Below are 21246 nucleotides of genomic sequence, written 5' to 3'. Positions count from 1 at the left end.
TATTAATACCTACGCTTTGAGAAGTATATAAACTCTGGAAATATACCATTAAATAAAACTATCATGTAAATTCGGGTTCTATTGAATTATTATTTTTTATTATTTTTTGTGAATAAAATATATAACAAATTCAGGTACTAGAATCTGGCCAATTACATACGAGTATTCTATGGATGTGGAATAGGCGTGTCGTACCTCTCGATCAACAAAGCTAACAAATAATCCAAGCAATCGATGAGTCTTTTGAATCTCTTTATTACCTCAGGATGAGAGTGGGAGCCCATTCAATACAAACTACGTCTTGGAATATAGCAATATAGTTTAGGGTCCGAAGTAGTACAGTATAAATTGTGTGGGCTGTTTATCGTATATAGCACTTTATGCTATTTATAATGCGCAGCCAGATCATGGGCTCAGGAATCCTTCGAGTGCTTTTACCCGACACTAAGGAGATCATTTAGGCGAATATGACAACTGTTGTCACAACCTGTGGAATCAGATGTAACTATCCTGTGAATAATAAACAAGTTTCTTGTATAACCAAAAAATTGGAAAACCTTAAATTTGCCTAATTGCATGATTGATCTAAAAGAAAATCCTAAAAAAACCATTTGGGATAAAAATATGTGGGACAGAGGAAATCAGCTACAAGACTTTCCAGTCTTGTTCGACGTGAAGTGGCTTTCCTTCTTTTAAGCGAATGATTTTTCTCGTCATTGCCATTTGCTTTTTGCTTATCATTTATAATGGCACTATCACTAACTATAAGGTTTTCATCAGTTTCACGACATGTGCGGTATTCTATGATAGGGACAATATTTTGGAAACTATCATAAGGTTAACGATGTTTTCGCCAGGAGAATGACTCTTCCATCTGACTCTATACTCATAACCATGCTTAGCGCGTATGTGATTTACAATTTCTTGCAGTTCCCATCGTTTATCATTGAGATCAGGTTCAACACTATTTGATGATATGAGTATTATATGTGAAGTAAGAATTCTAGGCAAGAGAGCACCGGTCTTATCCATGAGTATATAATTACTATTCTTGTTGTTAACATGAATAGTATACGGACCTTCATACAGCTTACTTGTTTTATCGGTACGATTGATGTTTTTGATTATCACTTTGCTCTTAAGAGGATATTGACCGTGTATGCTTCAATTTTTTCTCATGAGTTTGGTGTTGTCATTTACTAATCTTTTCATGAAGACTAGAGGTGATTATATCCATGCTATCTTTCATCTTGTCTTCAAGATTCTGCGAGTCAATGGTTTGATTATGCAATATGAGTTGAATATTACTATAATCGAGCAGTCCATTGGGTTGTTTATTCGACATGAAACGGAATAGACGCTAGTTATATAATATGGTGAATTTGCAATTCACTGCATACTGTACACTAGGTAAATAAAAGAATCGTATGTTCTTTGCTCCGCCCAACCGTTTTGCAATAATTTATTTTGCAAGGCCTACGTGTCTCATTAGTACCATTACCTAGTGGATTGTAATGGTTGGATGGTCTATGTTCAACACCTGAATGTCTAATCATTTGTTATATGATTTCAGCAATGAATTCTTTACCACTATCGCTTTATATGATTTTAGGAAAGCCGATTAGACAAAAGATATCTACAAGTTTTTTTAGCGATTGTAATCGCACTTTTATCATGCAAAGGTCATAAGACTCTAGAGGACCAAAATGGATCTACCCGTCTAAGAAAGAAGCTATCACCTTGAGTAGAGGTGATATTGAATGATCCGAGATCAACCCCAAAGCGTCCCCTGGGAGCATCAGGAGATATATTACAAGATGGATCATATCCCTGTTTACCAATATTAAACAATCTGTGCTCAGGACGATTTTTCAAAATGTCTAAGGCATCGTCCTTGAGATTATTCTGATGGAATTGCCTACTATGAACCTCGCCTACAATACTTTTATAGTCGAATGTCCAATGAGATATATTTTAAATAATATTTCATGATGTTCTTCAGGTGGTGGGACGATAAAGTCAGCAATATCGACCTTATTAATTAGTAATTTGTTTTATGCAACCTTAGCAGTTACATCCGTACTAGAAAGACAGGAATTTTCTTTTAGATTTTATCAAGTTGGCAGGTTTACATCTCTCCATATTGTTGTCTAAGTGGTTAACAAATAATCTAATTAAAGTATCGTAAATAACACTGTCTATAACTTTACAGTGAGTGATAATAAAATTCATTTCAGAATTAGATTTATATCAGCTTAACATTATTTTGTTAGAATTCACTTGAAAATGTAAATATATTAAACTCTGACTATTAGTATAAAGGAAGAAATGAGGGCCATATAGTCACTTTTAGAAACTCTTGAAATATGTACAATTGCCAACAGCTTGTGTTTTATGCAGGAGTAACTTCATTCTGATTTAGACAATAATCAAGAAACAAAGTCAATATACTACCACTTCATTGAAATTGTTAGAAAAACTAACTTTTCTAGCAGGGTAAGGAATCTATTTACATTTGAAACAAAAAAGATATGCTTGTATAATTCAACTTGATCAGGGCCTGAATAGCCCAATCCGTAGCATCCTCACCCCTCTTATTTTCTATTTTTATTTGACTGATTTCATTAAAAAAAAGCGTACCATAGTGTGAGGATATAAAATTTATTTTTTAATCTTTTGTATATCTCAAGGAAAGGAAGGAGGCGCAAATAGATTGCTCACAAAACGTCAAATTAATAAAATGGAAAAACACCAGTTGATCTTATTACTTGACGCAATTTGAGAGAATTATTTCTGCCATTTAGGTTTGCTATTTATTGCACATTGATTTTTTCCTTTACGCTGATTGATCAGAATCGAAAGCGTCATCTAACACGCGAGCATTGTAAAAGAAAAGTATATGTATTAGAAAAGCGTTATGTTATGACAGTTAATAGTTTGGCATTTACAATGACTACAAAAACCATAAAGATCACTGATGAGTACATCTAGTAGATAAATTTTCATCGGTTATCAACCGATCAAGCTTCATTTTTTTTTCCTTTAATTATCGCCCAAAACTGTCCAACTAGGCTCAATTCAGATGAGTAAGGAGACAGATACATGAATTTGTGACCTCTACTTTCGATTTTTTGCACCATCGACTTGAATTAATGGATAGAAGCATTATCCATAACGAGGTAGCGCCCTTTAAAAGCTTCAAGATCCATTACATCAAGAACCTCGTTCACAAATTTGACAAAATGAGCAGTAGTTGTACCCTTTGATACTGGTTTATTGTCAGTGACATCGTCGTCAACTTCTGGGTCCACTTTACTAATCTCCGTTACGGTTCTCTTTTTTTTTTGACAGCATCGGTTTCTTTTCTTGGAGAGGCTTCTTCATGGCAACTAATATTACACTAGAGGAGTGAATAATACCAATAACTGTATGAGATGGCGATCGAGTTTTTAGTATTTTCACAACAACAGAGCCTCCACTTTTTGATTTACCCAATTATTCCTCATAATGATATGAAATCCAGCCTCACAAATAAAAATACAATTTTTTGTATAGTCTAGGTCTGAATCTTTCCACTTCATAACCCATTCGAATTTTGTCTGTATGTTCTCCAGTGAGTTTTGACATGAGGTTCAAAAACTGGTTTTTCACAGTAATGAGCATCGTGTTCCTCAAATCCTTATTAACTTGCGATTGTGATATAGTAGAGCCCTCAAACTATTTAGTCAAACTAATTATTATGCCATCTGAAAACAGTTGAGGATCACCGTCAATTAACTTCTTTATGCATTCGTTATGCTCGATTGTAAACAAGCTTTTCAGACCATTGTTTTGTTCAGGCTTTTTATAAAGCTACTGAAGTGTTTTAAGTATAAAAAGAAAGACAAAGAATGAATGAGACCGAACAATAGTTCTAAAATCAAATACTTTTATTAAAAAAAACTCTCAAGGCCATTGATATTAGTTCGAGCAGGGCCTGAGATTATATGACAAAAGATAGTTAAGATCAGCATGATTTAATATTATTCTGGATAGCTAAAATTATCAGAGTCTATTCCTATTCAAACTCATTTGTAAAGATTTAGTCCAGAACAATCAGATTGTATCTTATTGACATGCCAAAACATGACAGTTTCTTTAATAAAATAGATAATAATAATAATGATAAATGGTTGAATGGTTTTGCATATTTGTTACATATAGATCTTTCTTGGAAGAGATAGAGTGAGAATATGATTGTCAATGTAAGGCTTGACAGCAACAGGATTGTAAATGCGATGAATCGGAAGTATGTTTTGTCTTGACACTGGTTCATACTGGTTCTTCCACACTTGGATGCCAGTACCATCAAAGGTGGGAAAATGTTGGGTCGCATGGCTGTACCAATTGACAAATGCAAAGTAATGAATGTTGTTACCAAATGAATGAGTAAAAAAATATGATATTTGACCAATGCGCAGTTGATTGTCGACAATGGCCTGAATGAATGATGATGGTGATGATAATAATGAATTATCACTTGCTGGCTGGTAAAGCTGTTCAAGCAAAGTGATTTTTTTGAATGAGTGTATAGTGGTATTAATGTATGTGTTTGTAGTAATAGGTGCATAGGTGTTCATATAGTAATTTTTTAAAGCGTCATAATGTTCATGGCATATAAATTCTGTCTTCTTGTTGAATTTTAAAGGATAGGATGATGGTGGTAGAGGCTTACTACCAGTAATCGTCGAATTGAATAAACTAGGCCCGTCTATGAAACGAGAGTAGTCAAATGGCGTTAAACCACTCTTGTCACTCGTAACCTCGCCTATCTCTTCTATCGATTTCACTAATAGGAGCATATCTTCGTTGTTTGTGTTAATGAATGAATGTAATGAATGTATGAGGTCTTGCGTATGAACATTTTGTGTAAACATAATGGCATAGGTTGTTTCAAATCCAGTCTTGAAATTAATATTAACATTTTTTATATTACCATTTAGGCGTTCGAATCCATAAAGCCAAAAGGCATAAGAAGGACCAAAGTCCAAAAAGCATTCCTTGAGATGCATATGCATATGCATGTTTGGTGTTGTCATAGAGTTTCCATACAACCTAACACAAGTCTTGCCAAAATCTTTAAAGAGTGAATGGGCCATCTCTATGTCTTCAACTGTGATCAAGGGGCCGGTGACCAACTTCACAGCTTCAACGTACTTCATCCAAACATCGAAGTGCTCTCTTGACAGTTTTTGCTTTAAGAGAAAAGGCGAAAGCACAACACACCACGCTCTCCACTCGTCAGATTTCATGTTGCTGAAAGAACTTTCATCCTTGGCTTTTTTTAAGAAAAAAAAATTGTTAGCTTGAACATAAATTAAAGTTTCTTATATTTGTTACATACATCTAGGGATCTTGCAGTATTGAGAAGGAATGAGAATTGAATTAGATTCATCAGCCATTGCCTTGAAATCATTTACTGTAAGCAAACCACGGCTTTCCCAAACTTCAATCATCCTCTTTGGTGTACCAAGGAACAAGTTGTGCATTGGATCCACAGTTGTCAATCTTACCACATCAAAATAGCAAAGTCGGTGAAGCTCGCTCCATTTACTCCCCGTGCTCATCTGTAATGCCTTTTGCTGGGTGATGTGAGTAGCATTCAGCCAGTCATACGCCTCTCGTCTTTGTTGAATACTGTCCCTCATTATCCAGTGTTCATCATCAAAGTTTGAAAAATCAGGCTTGGATGAATTGGCGCCAGTACTGATTCTTGGAAAGACTGTCGAGCATTTGTTACAAGCCTTATGAGCTGACTGCCCCATAAACCCGGCTACTTTACGGGCTGCAGGTATGTCACAATTGACTGATATTAAAGCAACACGAACAAGCACACCATTTGGGCATTGATAGGTGGGTATAACCGCACCATCGTACAGGACAATCAACTCATCCACCATTGGCCGTAAGAAGTTTTGAATTTGGTCATCTGTTCAATTTCGAATTCAAAACTTGGATGAACAAAAAAAAACTTTAGAGTTTCCACGATTGTTATACGGATACTCAAGTATTGTCTTAGTTGTGTTACCGATGAAAAAGGAACTGCCGCATGGAGGCTCTTGGCGATGAGGGTTGTTTACAAAACCTGACAAAAGAGCATTGTCGGATATGTAAACTTCCCTTGTCATAAACACTTCTGCAAAGAGAAAAGATAAGGAAACGGGAGATACCATCACTGGATGAGGGATAATTGACCTTGTTGCGAGCAGTAACCCAATTTAGTAGGAATACTCGTGTCATTTCCAAGAGCGCGAAAAAGAAAAAAAAGTACCTTCTCCAACTTTTTCTATACGTCTATGGGCGTTGGTAGTTTTCTTTGCAATCAATTTGAATCCTTCAGAACGATTGCTTCACTGGTGCATTGGTATTTAAATTTTATTATTAATGGCGTTCATTTAAAAAAAAAAAAAAAGAACTAAGCCAAAAAATCACAGATTACATTCCTAGTGTATTTTTTTTTTGAATCAAGTTTTTCCAGAAAAAGACTACCTGTAAAAAAAAAAAGGACAGTTTTTGAAAACATGAGTACTTATCATGCAATGGAAATAATAAAATTACGAGATTTTTTGATTTTTTACATCAAAACGTTTTTCAAAATTCGAAAAGATACAATATTATCGTATCCAATATACTTTAGACATGATTCAAATTCAATTTATAAGAAATCAGTGTAGTGAATGCTTTACAGATTAATTACAGTCTTTTCTCTATTATTCGGTCATAAACTAACTTCACACCTTTAACTCAATACAAGTTGTTTTAATATAGCATATCTGATGCAATGACACATAAGTGAGAAATATAACTACTTAAGAAATAGCTATAAACAGTCTACTGGTATAGCCAGGAACAGGCCTTCATATTAAAATTGATTCATACTAGATCTACAGCAATAATTATTAAAGTATCTTGAAAAGGATTTAATCGAACCTTTATGAAAAGAATATAAATACAAGATACAATAATATTAAATAAAAATATAATTTTTTAAGTCTCGTTGAATTTTATAGTCTTTTTATTCTTATGACATAATACAAATATAGCATCATATAATTTTTTCTCGCAGAACAATTTGTAATGAGTTGTTTTTTCAAGCCAGTAAGGAGAGAAAAAAGAAAGAACCGGATGGGAACTAAGAAGCTTGGATAGACAACCTGTCATATTCCACGATATTTTAGACATGATTCCGATGTGATCAATCCATTGATCAATTACACTGAAACTTGACTTAGAATAATTCATGCTAATAATCAAAACCCTAGTTTAACAAGATACAATATATATAACTGCTGATTGCATACAATAAAACAATAACTTTTTTATCTCGTTTAATTTGGAAAAATCTGATAAATCACGATGAATTGTTTAGGAAAGGGGGTTTTAGGTAAAAGTAGTATAGCAACAAAGATAAAGAAATACTGTTAGAACTTGGTATCTCTTTATTAAGTTAAGATAACTAAGATTGAATATGATAAATTCTACATGTAAAAAGTGAGAGTATTCATAGACATGATACGGATAAAGAATTAGGACAGATTTATGGTCAATTCGACAGAATAGATGATTACTATTTCTAACTATTAGTTTAGCCTATTCCTAGCTTGTATTGTCAATTATGCTATTGGGATGACTTCAGATAACTCTGGATGTAGGACTATTTAGGAGACGGTACGGATGAATATAAAATCCTCTAGTTCCCTGATTGGATATTATGGCTAATAATAATATCTCAGTTAGGATAAATGTTTTCATGATTAAAGATAATCCGGTAAGTAATTGTCATTCCTTATTCAACATGCTCATATCATCAATAAACTATATTACAACCATGTCATATTCTTTGACTATGTGAAGTTAATATGAATAAAGCCTAATATAAAAATCTAATCAAAGTCTTTTATTGATCTGTGCTGGGAATAATGTTATAAATGATTCCAAGTTATGTCAGCATATTATTCAGGATCATATTTGATTCCTTTTACTAAAATAAAGTGACTATAATCTTATGTATCCTTAACATGAATAAACTTCAAATTGTGAAAAAGACTTATTCTTTATTTCGTACAAAATAATGAACTATTATGATGCTTGGTACTTATAATATAAAAACAGTAAGAAGTCAATAGCTAACAACTACTATTTATTAAGTAAGAAAAAGGAGAGTATTATATCGTCTGACTATTAATTGTATAGTGACGTAGGGTGGACTGAGACTAATAATGAAACAATAAATAGACATCATTAATGACCAAACACGACAACTTGTTATGTTCTGGTAAAGTAAAAGAAATAACAAAGATAAACCAAAAGAATACTTTTTGAGACTGAACTTTATTTAAGACAATCTTGATTGTTAAAAAGAAAACATTACAAAGTCTACTATTTATATTCTTTTATCAATTGACGGGTAAATGAGTAGTTATGAGCGTAGATCCAATCATTGACATGTTTGATTGAATAGTGATCACTGAATCGATTATGAAAATTTTTAATTCGTTGTTTTTATAGATCTTATTGTTCTTTAACTGATCTGGGAGAGTTGTCCCGTCTTCATTGAGAAGAAAGATATATTTATATGAAATGCCTCCAGTCAGATCAAAGTTGACTAGGTACCTGATCCATTATTATTCATTTACAGAAATGATGAATAGTAAAGATCATGACTTATTTAGTGTTCATGTTGTTTAGGATAGGGGGGTTTTAGGTAAAAGTAGTATAACAACAAAGATAAAGAAATACTGTTAGAACTTGGTATCTCTTTATTAAGTTAAGATAACTAAGATTGAATATGATAAATTCTACATGTAAAAAGTGAGAGTATTTATAGACATGATACGGATAAAGAATTAGGACAGATTTATGATCAACTCGACAGAATAGATGATTACTATTTCTAACTATTAGTTTAGCCTGTTCCTAGCTTGTATTGTCAATTATGCTATTGGGATGACTTCAGATAACTCTGGATGTAGGACTATTTAGGAGACGGTACGGATGAATATAAAATCCTCTAGTTCCCTGATTGGATATTATGGCTAATAATAATATCTCAGTTAGGATAAATGTTTTCATGACTTAATGATGATCCGGTAAGTAATTGTCATTCCTTATTCAACATGCTCATATCATCAATAAACTATATTACAACCACGCCATACATTTGACTGTGTGAAGTTAATATGAATAAAGCCTAATATAAAAATCTAATCAAAGTCTTTTATTGATCTGTGCTGGGAATAATGTTATAAATGATTCCAAGTTATGTCAACATATTATTTAGGATCATATGAGATTCCTTTTACTAAAATAAGGTGACTATAATCTTATGTATCCTTAACACATGTTTACTTTATAGAATGAATCTAATAGTGATAGTTTTATATAAAAAGAAGAAGAATATATTTTATTTAATAAAGATTTAAATTATTATCTTTTATCAATTTTAATATTGAAGTGTTTTAAGTATAAAAATATGAACAAAGAAGAATTAACGAGACCGAACAATAGTTCTAAAGTCCAATACTTTTATTAAAGAAAGATTCCAAGGCTATTTATATTAGTTTGAGCAAGACCTGAGATTAAATGACAAGAGATAGTTACGACCGATATTGTTGTATCCACACAACTAATAAAGTGAACATTCATGGATAAACTTGGATACTACAGAATTATAGTCTAACCAGATCTCTATTAATAAACGTGAGAATTCTGCAATAGCCAATCTTGCCCTGTTGTCCTACCAGCGTTCTAAAAGACTATATCGGAACCTGATTACAACAACGGCAGTTCAATCCTATTCTATAATTATCGTTAGATCAATAGTTTAATTACTTCATTGTCCCTTGATTCGTCAAGTAGACAGCGGCTATTGATTATCCACTATCCTTCCTTATATTCCATATCATTCTTTTAACCGATCAATTGAAATAGCGGTAAAGACCCAGACATTCAAAAAGTATAAATACCCTCAATATTTTTTATTAATAAAGTCATATATAATCTTTAGTTTCACAACTATCGTCTTTTTGTAGTTTTTGTCTTCTATTTCATATTTGGCAAAACAGATATGATTTGACATGTATAAGAAAAATTTTATAAACTGATGTAAATAATCAACTGTTGAGATGAAAGTGAAACTTGACTGTTCAGGGCAGTTGGTAATTATCAGGATCTATTCTTATTCAAACTCATTTGTAAAGATTTAGCTTAGAATGATAAGACTGTTATCTTATTGACATGTCAAAACATGACAAATATACTTCTTTTAGTTGTGATTATTCAATGTCCGTTATGATCAGACTCTGTTCTACAACACAACTATCTATATGCTTTTGATATGAGAGCTAAAAATCTCTCAAATTTTCTCCATTGTCAGACAGTAACCTTCTGAGACAGAGTTACAGGAACATCAGGGCATAACCTATGATACATCGGAGATCCAATATAGTTCGGTCCGGACTATATTATTCGAGAATATTTTTTTAAAGTTACCCAAAACCAAAAATGGTTTCTTGGTGTAGTTGGTTATCACGCCTGTCTAACACACAGGCGGTCGCCAGTTCGAGTCTGGCAGAAATCACTTTTTTCACTTGATTTTATCGGTCACGTGACCGTCTTGTCAGATCTTTTTATTCTATTGTGACGAAGCAAATGATAATATTGGTGCCAATGATGATTGCGTCTTGTGAATTCCTATTGTGAGAATGGTCTCTTTTTGGACGAAGTACGAAACAACTCCGACATGGATTGTTAAAATAACTCAAGTTATTGTAACGAAAATGGCAATGAAGATGCACAGAGATTAGCCGAGTCAAGTCAAAAAGATAAAAAAAAATTAAAAAAATGAAAAAAGTTAAAGATAAAAAATGTTGAAAATATAAAAAAGGTCAAAAAAATAAGAAAAGCTAAAAAGAAAAAAAAAAAAATATTATACATATATATATATCCCATCTTTTTGTGAAGAAATTGTCAGTTAGTTTAAATAAATCATATATTTCTACTCAATAATTAACAAACTTTAACAAGAAAGTCCCTGTTTACCTAAACTTTTTACTCTACTTTAACCTTTATCAAGAAACATCGTATTGATCTTACACATAAGATCTGGTGGTCATTACTTATCAAGCATCTGCTTAAATTCTATATAAAACAGCAACTTACAAGGCAATCTCAACATTAAAATCAAGCTTTACAAGCAAACTTTACCCAATTTAACTCACTTACTACAAGCCAACCTTTAAAATAACAATATAAATAACCAATAAATCAAGTATCTTTATCCCTGAATCTTTTGGTATAACTGTCTTAAAACACAAGCAAGACAAGTCCCTTGAAGCAAATTATCTTCATTGTAAACACTTTCAAACCTTTTATTAAACTACTACAAACAAGTCTGATCTACTTAACAAGATCTGGTGGTCACTCACAACAAGCAAATCCAATATCAATACTTAATTCAGGTCTTATTTTTTATTCTTTTTTATCAACTTTATTCTATTTCAAAACCATTAACTCTTACAAGCCATTAAAGGAAGAAAGACTACAATATGGATATTTGTGTTGCTTTCCTTTGTAATTTTAACGATTTGTAGTTCTTAAAGTAGAATTTTGATGGTCTTCTTGACGGTTTGTTTTAATTTGATAGATTTTTTCACTTGCTTGTTAATAGTGTTTGTAATTTGTTGATTTGGACCCTCGTAGTGACCACCAAATGTAATTTTAATAAAGTTCGTGTTCAACAAATTACAAGCTATGACTCACAAGAAAGCTGTTTATATTCAACATCAACATGGCTCATGAATTATGACAATGCTTGTATATGCCTCAGTTTTGTAAAGTAATATAAATAGACCCAATAATTATTAGATATAAAAGGACAATGATGCACTACCTAATCTTTAAGATTATATAATTATATTTCCTTTTATATACAATATCATAAAGAGCACAACAGTCTGTTATCACAATGTAACGAAGAAGTTCAAATATCAAAAAAAAAAAAAAAAAACTGTAGCACAAATGATGAAATTTTTGATCTGAAGAACAATGATGATCACAACAACAAATTTTAATGTCCAGCGACATTGGTGTCAGCCGACATAGATTGCAAACAACATAAACAATAAGCCACGCCTTTTTTTATATAAATAAGATGACTATTTTAAAAAGCCATCTTTTCTTTTCTTTTTATTTTTACTTATTCTTTCTGATCTGATACCTGAGTTATCACGAATCAAGAAAGATCCCTTTTATTTTTATATTTTATCAAACAATCTTACTCTTAACCTTATTGATTTATAAAGATCTGGTGGTCACTACTCAAAGATAATTTACTCTATCAAAAGAACTATTAAACGTTCAATCAAGTTAACCAAACTCAAGTCATTCGAGGCTTCAAACCTCAAACTAAACAAATCTATATCACTTTAATACAATCCAAATGTCAAATACTAACAAGTTACCCTATTATTATATATTATAAGAATAAGAATGATGTGACGAAAATAGAAATTCATTGAATCAAACTGTACCATTTGACGAAGAAAGTTTGAGCCTGAACTACGTTCACATTGTAAAGATGCAGGCTTTGATTCCAAAGATACATAAAATTGAATGCAACGTCCAAAATTGAAAGGTGCATTGAAATCAAGAATGTTCAAATACATTCGATTTCTCCATGTCTCAGGAAATGACTTGTCTTTTTCTATTTATCTTGAATGAATCAAATGAACATTATAAAAGCTCTTGATTCATTTTTATAATTCCCTACAAGTTCCTTGACATCAATTGACCTTTACTGTCATTTCCATATTGCTCTGGGCATTTTTTAGTAGTCTGTCTCATGTTACAGGCTCTAGTGGTCATTTAAGTGGATCCTTTTGCTAGATGCTCTCTATTTTTATTCAAACTATTCAGGCAATTCCAACACGCATATGGATTCTAAGCAGGAAATGAGTGATGTGACAGTGAAAATTGCAGATTGCAAGCAATTTTGTTGATTAAATTACCAAGAACTTTTTCTGTGTCACAAGAATCCAGAGAAAGAGGTCGATCCATGAATAAAGCATCGACAAAAGTGTCGACTACTAGATATTGTTCCAAAGAATCAAGTGCTTTAGGCCGAGCTTTGAAGGGCAGATGATAGGATGAATGATATACAAGAGAAATTGACCCATTTGACAAGGAGAGTGTTGTTTTTTAGTTATTGAAAAGAAAAATAAAAAAAATTCAAGGAATACAAATGAAGAGAAGGACGATCATAAAGCGTATGAAATGATTCAAGCTCGGTTTGGATCTTTGGCGTCTTGTTGGAATAGATGAAAGCCGTTGTCATGAAGGTTTGTTGAAAATTAAACTTCGGTATTTAAACATTTGCTTTTCTTTCCTTCCATCTTTCTTCTCTACTGCCAATGACCACCACTGAAATCAAAAAAGTAAATAAAACAATAAGCATTCCGAAGAGACGAATTCAAAAATGTTAATCTAGTCTAAATATCGTTTTCAAAGTGAAATTCAACAAATGATGTTTGTTTTTGGTGAAGTGTCAGATCCTTTACAGGAAACAACATTACTTGTGGAAGACATTGTTCGGTCTCAAGTTATTGAAATTGTAACCTCTTTTTTTTTTTAAACCAGTTTCTCCCTTTTCTCTGCTTGCTCATTTCTAGTTAGATTATACAAGCTACGGCACAAGCAGGTCGTAGGAATTCTAGACATTTGAATGCTGAAGATCTAATCTTTTTAATACGTCATGACCGTGCCAAGGTCAACCGACTACGTTCGTTTTTGAGTTGGAAAGACGTTAGGAAGAATGCAAAGGATGCATCAGGAGAACAAGTAGAGGACGTTGTGGAAGAAACAAATACAGGTAATAAACAAAGACTAGAAAAAGAAAGAAATGATTAAAAAAAATACTAGGTAAATTGCATCGAAGTATCATCAAATTACCATGGGAATTGGTCAATCAATTCTCGGATGTGATTATCAAATCAATGAACGAAGACGATGATGATGATGAAGATGAATTGGAGGCATACAATGATTCGATTGTGCGACTGAGAGAAGCGGATGATGTCACACGGGCCATGACAAGGGAGGAATATGTACATTATTCAGAATGTAGACAGGCCTCTTTCACCTATCGCAAAAGTAAAAGGTTTCGCGAATGGTCTAATATGAGTGCCTTTGTAGAGGTGAAGCCGAATGATGATATCGTTGACAGTTTGGGATTTTTGACGTACGAGATGGTTTCCAAGTTAACGTTGACAGCGATGAAGATAAAACGTGACATGATGGAAGCCGCAGGTGAACAAGAAAATGAACCTAAAGGGATAGGGCATAAAAGAAAAAGAGAGCAGCAACAAGAGGCTCAGAGAAAAAGACAAGAGACGGTTAATAATGACACCGTTACAATTACAGTCACATCCACGGATGGACAGACATCTAAAGAAGAGGAGGATCCTCCTGCTTTTGACACAGACTGTCAAGGTTTATTTATGCCACCCATGTCAGAACAAACTCCTTTATTACCCGAGCATATTCATGAAGCATTCAGAAGACTTCAACAAGTGCCACACCCCTTAAAAAATTTTCGTGGTGGTTTAGTAAGAACACGGATATCTTTAATATAAAAAAAAGTTGTTTTATTAGAAAAAAAAAGAAATGCAGAGCATTATGATTTAAAAAGAGAATAAATAGTCAATGTTTTTTGTTTGTGGATATAAATAAATAATACATAATTGTCTGTTGCTAAGCAGAGCATTGAGCAAATTCTTCACGAAAGGAAGCAAATTGAAGAGCAGCTTGGTAATGATACCAGATACCTCCACAAACAAACAAATGCCAGAATTGGTGAGAATGTCCAAGGCGATCAAACCTGCCAGGCCAGAATTTTTCCGGGAATTGATTACCGTAGATGATGACACCAGCAACATAACAGCCCAGCGATTTGAAGACAGGTGTCAACCAACCGAATGTCTGAAAAACGCCACGGACAAGCGATGTATGGATGATGATGATTGCACTGGATGAAGCAAGGGCAATAAAGAAAGCGATGCGAAGCCACCTTCTGTCGTGATGATCAAACCAGGATTGAAAGGGCATGATGACACCCAGGATAGCCAAGGAAGAGGTCGCGACCATGTAAGCGTTCCGGATCGCATCATCGCAGTAAAACGCATAATACTCACACAGCATGATACTAGCGCAGATTAAAACAGAGATGCCCACATAATCTAAACAGGCCACCTGTTTGTATATCTTTAGGTTGTTGATGCCCGAGAGCGTGTGCCAAACAGTAGAACACATCAGACACTTACAGGCCGCCAACAAAAAAATCATAAAGACCAAGCGATCGGTGATGGGCACATTTGTGATCAGGTCGGAATAAAAAAATTCGTAAATGCCAATGCTGAGTAAACAGATAAATCCCAAGAGATGGGTCCAGATATTGCCAGTCTCGTTGTGTACATAAAAAAGTGAATACCAACAATCGGCCGCTGTGTTCAAGAAACGATAGCCGCTAAAGATGTACTAGTGTGTGTACCAAAGAAAGGAAAAAAAAAATAAAAAAAAAAACTCAGAATAATTGTCAACCCTTTCTCTCTCTTTTTTTTTTTTCTAGCCTTTTCCTTTACCTTATTACTTTGCCACGGTGCAGGAAGTTCGTCATAATGCAAGAGTCGTTTTGTACCAAAAGTCATTGCCTCTTTTAGTTTATCAATTTGTTCATTTGCAACTTCAGCCACTTCATGAAACTTCTCTTCCATTCTTTCTCTCATCTTGTCAGCACGACCCAGCGCATCTGATATCTTTCCATCAAGCTCTTCTATTTTTATCATGAAAGCATCAATTGCATTTTCCAATCGCTCGCTGTTGTTCATATCCTCCAGTTCGTGGTACTTTTTCGATAACTCCGACATGGCGCTCATTAAATCAGGGGAAGCAAGGACACAGTCATTTTTGGTTGCTTCCAATGCTCGCTCCCATTCTTGTCCGAGTCGTTCTAGCAAATGATAGGCATCGTTGATTTTGGACAGTGTGTAATTTTCACTACTGACAACGGCAATTTCAAATTGGGATAAACGATACTTGAATTTCTTGATCAGTGGTTCAAGGTTATCCTTAAAAAAGACTTGTAAAGATTCATCATGACGAAGGACAGTACGAGGCTGAAGGGTTAATAGGTTTTCCATCTTTTTTATATTATCTATCCTCTGTGATGACTGTTTTTTATTTCAATCTTCTACTTCCTTCAAAAATGTACTTTTATTCTTATTGTAAAAAAAGGAACTCTACAGAAAAAAAAAAAAAAAAAAAGAGAAAAAGTGAACGGAAAAAAAAGGCAGAGCTTTTATAAAGTCAGGGTGTCACCAGCAGACTTTTTTTTTCGGCAAGAATATAAAATAGAACATGACGGGTTTAAAGCAACAATGAAAGGCAAAGCTTTTATTACTCTATTTGACAACACATGTTTGCTCTACAAACAAGCAAATAAACAAAAAAAGAAAGTTTCTTTTTTTTTTTTCATGTGTTACTTTTATGAAAATAAATTAGCTCAAACAATGGGGGGGGGAGGATGAAAAGGTTCATGTTTATTTTATCCGGCCAATCAACAGCCGCTTTCAAGCAATCAACAAAAAATAGCTCATTGGTCCAAATGACAGCAGTGAGAAAAAGGTACGGATGATACAATCGAGCTCAATGTCCGTGCACTTGCTTTGGTTTGATCTGCATGCGTCTTGAACAGACCTCTTGCTGATGACAAGACCCAAATGGTTTGTGAATGGATCGCACCATTTTCGGTTAATTATCACATTGAATAGATAAACGATGATGATGTAAGATGGGTGCCTGCATTGCCTATGTCATTTGATAGTATTTGGTGTATACATTCATCATTGGAATATCTTCATATGTCATCATATGTATTTCAATATCATCTCATTGAACATCACTTTTTCATGTTTCCACTGTCTACTTGCGCTGTCTATATTTTTTTTTTCTTTTTTTCCTTGTACAAGAAAATATCAATTGCTATGGACAATGACAATTTTCTTTGGATCCTATTTTATCAAATGTCAATCCTCGAAACATTGAATCTCGATGTTTGGTGAAATCGATTCATAATTTTCTAGAATGATGTACCTTTTAAAGCTTCCGGTGTACAATAAAGTTGGATTGCTGGCTTACTCTTTTGATTGCAAAGTATCCAAATAGCATCCTATTTATTCTACTAATAATGGCCTTGAACGGGATGAGTGTCTTAAAGAGGGTATGATGGAGCCATCAAACGGTTCTTTTCCTAAGCAAAATCGTTTGAAGTCTATGAGAGGTCTCAAAAAAGATGCTTTTTACAATGTTTTGACCTGTAGTGGGAAACAAGAAATGTAAGAGTAAATTATGCAAATTTGAAGACAACACACAAACATATCATCTCTTCTCAGACAAATATCAAGATCTCCATCAATACACTCAGTCCCACCTTCTCACAAAAAGACTCTTTTGTATGTGGTGGACAGTATCAAGTTGTGTTTTGGTCAGAACCAGGTTGATCTTTAGTAAAGATCAAGTTCGTAAAGAATGCAACAATTAAAAAAAAATCATGAGCTGAGCCAATGTTCATTTTGGGAACATGGATTATTCTGTTTTTATCAAGTTTTTTATTCTTTTGAAATAAAGTAGCTTTTAGAGACCATCTCCCAGCACTCGACCGGCTCTCCAAGATGTTCATGGATCGAGGTTCTGATGCCTGGGTTCAAGTTCACTCTGTAAACTACCTGATTCCAATCCTTTAAGCTTTGTTCATCATGGTTTTCAATGATACTCGCTTTGACAACATCAATAGGCACAGCAGACGAAGGGTAATGAGCTGGATCACGCACATGGTTTTGATATTGTTGAGCAAGCACCTTGATCGCATCTCTAGCAAGCTGCTCAACCTTTTTCTTGTAGGCGCGGTTATGTAAAAAGTACTTGACACCAGCAAACGAGATCATTGTGATGCAAGTCATCATGGTTAAATACCAAGTGTAGCGGAGACAGAAGAAGCGATATGCCTTCAATAGATAATATCTCAGTGGCAAGGTAGTTGAAGTAGTGCCAATGACTTGAAGGCCTTTTGTACTAGAAAATAGATCAGAGGATAGGGTCGTTATAAACTATATAAATTAAACTTACTTTCTCCAGACATAAATAGCTGGATCGTCATATATCTTACTCAATACAGCCGAGAAGACTTCATTCGCTTCATTGCCACTTAGTCCTTCCTATAGTCATGAATTAATCAATGGTATTTACTTGCAACTACAACTTACAGCAATTGTCGTCTCCAAGTATTTTATAAAATCACGCAGTGGAGTAGAGGCAAGTTTCTGAGGCAAGATGCTCTTGTGTCTTGGATTGGCTTTGAACTCTTGGTAAACAAGTTTTCCTTGCTGTTCAGACAAGATCTTCTTCATCATATGCTCCAGTCCGCGGATTTGACTTGATGTTTCTGTGCTGTATCCGCATTCATCAGAAATGGGTAAAATGCCTCCAGGGTTATAAAAGCGTCTTTTACGCACATACATGCCTTCACATATTAAATTGCCGTTCAGGCAGATACCTTTGGATGGACAAGGAATGCAAAGCAAAGGAGGAACAGAATCTGACGAGAGACAGCCTAAAGGGGATGAATAAAAAACATAAAAAAATCATACGCCTTACCTGCATGTGCCGTCTCTTGTGCTATGTTGCTGCAATAACCATTCTTGAGTCGACAAAGGGCAATGATGGACATGAAGAAGGAAACAAAGAGGACAAGCAAAATAAAAAATCGTCTGATGGTAGACAGGTAACGGTACAAATCAGAGCAAGAGAACGCAAAGTTTCTCTTGATAAACGCCAGAGAGAGCAACTTGAAGCTTTTTGCGTTTGTATGACCAGCTTGCTTTTGTTTGTAGAGGTTTCGAACTCTTTGAAGTGGTGTGGATGCATCCGTGTGCAAGTAGTAGAGTTCTACATCTTCCACCTTTTCCTTCACCCATTCTTCATCAGCGTCTTCTTCAGACTCGCTGTCGGGACTATAATCGGAGTCATCATAATCATACTCATCGTCCCCTTCCTCCCACTCATCATCTCCTTCATCTTCCTCTCTGTCTTCCTCTTCTTCATCACTCTCCTCATCTTCACCATCCTCCTCTTCAGGGTTATAGTCTGGATCATCAGACTCATCCTCATCTTGCACAAAGCCAAAGGAAGGGCCAGTTTCATGTCGATCGAAGTCAGAAACGGTACAAAACAAGGCGTCCTTTTCAGGCTCAGAACTGGCGTGGTGACTGCTTGTCTTGCTGACTTCAGCAGAAGGAAACTCCGATGCCTCTGAGCGATGGTTGTTCCAAGGAGAGACAAGACGACCGTTTTCATCAAGGTCTGAAAACAAGTCGCTTTCAGGTTCTGGGTTCAATCTTTTATGAAGCCATCCCATGATGTTTGATGCTGGGACGCGATCAAAGAGGGATGGGCCAGAGGCAGGGGTTTGAGAGGGAACGCAGGGTAGTTCATCCTCAGATGAGGCAAAAGAATCCTCTGGGTTGAATGAACCACTTTTCTTGCGGAGAGGAACGGCAGGTATTCTGAATCCATCAGCGTCCTAAATTTACGTGTTTTATCAGTAAAAAGGATCCCTCTTTTTTTTTTTGATGTGAAACTTACGAAAAGATCATCAGGATCCGTGTTGGCCTGTGATGCTTTGTATGAGGGATTTGTGCTGCTTGCGTGCTTTTTATGTGAGTTGATCAAATCGTTCAAGACCAAATCCCTTTGTCTGAAGATTTGTCGTCTAAAAAGACGAATCAGCTCATAGCGGTTCATGTTTGGACCATAAGGGATTCCATGATGGTTGAAAATGTCTTTTAGCTCTGGCATTTGCAAGGTTCGTACATCGAAGTCATCGTCTATAAAGAAATGAGTCAGTTTTATAATGAAAAACACGTGTGATAATTCAAACATCCTTACTTAAATAATAATATTTTGCTAACATTTCTTGTGCAGTAGACATTTTTAAATAAAGAGAAAGAGAAAGAGAGAGAGAGAAAAAGTTTTCTTTTTTTTTTTATATATAAATGACCGCATAGTTACACACAGTATTTACACCAAACGTCATTATTATTGGCTCATGGTTGTCTTACCAAATGATGTATACCCTACACCTTTTACGAAAATAAATGGCACATATTTTTTTTTTTTGGCACACATTAAATTTTTATTTGGCTCAGTAACTAAATTCGTTATGGCACATTTTATTTTATTGATAGCACAAAATAAATTTTTGGCATGAAGTGTGCCAAAGTTAAAGTGGAAGTTTGTCGAGACAAACTTGCCATTTTGAATCAGAGTACCGACAGAAACCTTGCAAATCACTCAAAAGAACATCATTGCACGCATTAGATATTCTTGAAGTTAGAGTTTCCTTTTCCAAAAGTTTCTCTCTTTTCAGTTTACTTTTGACAACCGACCAAAATTGTTCAATTGGGTTCAGTTCAGGCGAATAAGGTGGAAGATAGACACAGCCGTATCCGCGGTTGATTATATATCTTTCAATGTCAGTGTTCTTGTGGATGGGAACATTATCCATGACAATGTAAAAGCCCTTAAATTGTTCGTGCATGTCCAAAACATCAAGAGTACTAGCAATGAAATTAAAACAATGGCCAGTAACTGTGCCTGTTGTTTTGATTGCAGTAGATCCAGATGTTTTCGATGAAGTAGTGTGTAATTTTCACTTCTTTGAGGCAGATTGATAGGGTCTTCTTACTTTTACGTTGATAATTCCATGGGGCGATATAGCGCCCAAAATGGTTGTCGTTTGTGCCCTTGTTGTGGGTGTTTCTACAATGGCTCTTTCTCCTTTCTTTGACCAACCCATTGTTCTTTTAAGGTTGACATGAAATGCTGCTTCATCAATAAAAACACAATTACTTTGATAGTCTAAATCTGTTTTTGACCAATTGATAACCTACTCATATCTTTGCTGGATCTTTTCTGGAGAATTTCTTTCCGTGGGGTAGAAATAGACTTTTTTGAAGGACAATGCACATTCATTTACCATGAAGTCACGGACCGTTTGTTTACTAACTTTTAGACCTTCAAATTGATTAGTCAAGCTATCCATAGCTTGATCTATTGTTACTGAAGGGTTTTCACCAAATGATTTCTCAAGATATTCTT

At 34.5% G+C, this 21246-nt stretch overlaps 6 protein-coding genes and 1 non-coding gene across 7 annotated transcripts; 2 read left to right on the top strand and 5 right to left on the bottom strand.

Annotated features, from left to right (window-relative positions):
* Positions 1 to 4193: 4193 nt before the first annotated feature.
* Positions 4194 to 5939, bottom strand: RO3G_04592 (uncharacterized protein; the record flags this gene model as incomplete). The annotated part of the gene is made up of 2 exons (XM_067659182.1): positions 4194 to 5317; positions 5384 to 5939. 2 exons carry the CDS (start codon positions 5937 to 5939, stop codon positions 4194 to 4196), a joined length of 1680 nt encoding a protein of 559 aa, XP_067515283.1.
* Positions 5940 to 10544: 4605 nt separating this feature from the next.
* RO3G_19046 lies at positions 10545 to 10618 on the top strand. The gene has a single exon. It is a non-coding gene; the product is annotated as a tRNA-Val (tRNA).
* Positions 10619 to 13448: 2830 nt separating this feature from the next.
* On the top strand, positions 13449 to 14716 carry RO3G_04591 (uncharacterized protein; the record flags this gene model as incomplete). The annotated part of the gene is made up of 4 exons (XM_067659181.1): positions 13449 to 13472; positions 13711 to 13906; positions 13957 to 14642; positions 14699 to 14716. The coding sequence occupies 4 exons, from the start codon at positions 13449 to 13451 to the stop codon at positions 14714 to 14716; spliced, it is 924 nt and encodes a 307-aa protein (XP_067515282.1).
* Positions 14717 to 14787: 71 nt separating this feature from the next.
* RO3G_04590 (uncharacterized protein) lies at positions 14788 to 15180 on the bottom strand (the record flags this gene model as incomplete). The annotated part of the gene is made up of 1 exon (XM_067659180.1): positions 14788 to 15180. The coding sequence occupies one exon, from the start codon at positions 15178 to 15180 to the stop codon at positions 14788 to 14790; it is 393 nt and encodes a 130-aa protein (XP_067515281.1).
* Positions 15181 to 15542: 362 nt separating this feature from the next.
* RO3G_04589 (uncharacterized protein) lies at positions 15543 to 16232 on the bottom strand (the record flags this gene model as incomplete). The annotated part of the gene is made up of 2 exons (XM_067659179.1): positions 15543 to 15559; positions 15683 to 16232. The coding sequence occupies 2 exons, from the start codon at positions 16230 to 16232 to the stop codon at positions 15543 to 15545; spliced, it is 567 nt and encodes a 188-aa protein (XP_067515280.1).
* Positions 16233 to 17699: 1467 nt separating this feature from the next.
* Positions 17700 to 20077, bottom strand: RO3G_04588 (uncharacterized protein; the record flags this gene model as incomplete). The annotated part of the gene is made up of 6 exons (XM_067659178.1): positions 17700 to 18162; positions 18217 to 18305; positions 18354 to 18700; positions 18745 to 19669; positions 19732 to 19973; positions 20035 to 20077. 6 exons carry the CDS (start codon positions 20075 to 20077, stop codon positions 17700 to 17702), a joined length of 2109 nt encoding a protein of 702 aa, XP_067515279.1.
* A 291-nt stretch (positions 20078 to 20368) lies between these two features.
* On the bottom strand, positions 20369 to 20944 carry RO3G_04587 (uncharacterized protein; the record flags this gene model as incomplete). Its single annotated transcript, XM_067659177.1, has 2 exons — positions 20369 to 20668; positions 20834 to 20944. 2 exons carry the CDS (start codon positions 20942 to 20944, stop codon positions 20369 to 20371), a joined length of 411 nt encoding a protein of 136 aa, XP_067515278.1.
* Positions 20945 to 21246: the final 302 nt, after the last annotated feature.

Source organism: Rhizopus delemar, genomic scaffold, assembly GCF_000149305.1.
Source record: "Rhizopus delemar RA 99-880 supercont3.3 genomic scaffold, whole genome shotgun sequence".
NCBI lineage: Eukaryota > Fungi > Mucoromycota > Mucoromycetes > Mucorales > Rhizopodaceae > Rhizopus > Rhizopus delemar.
This window is presented reverse-complemented; position numbering and strand designations above follow the sequence as displayed.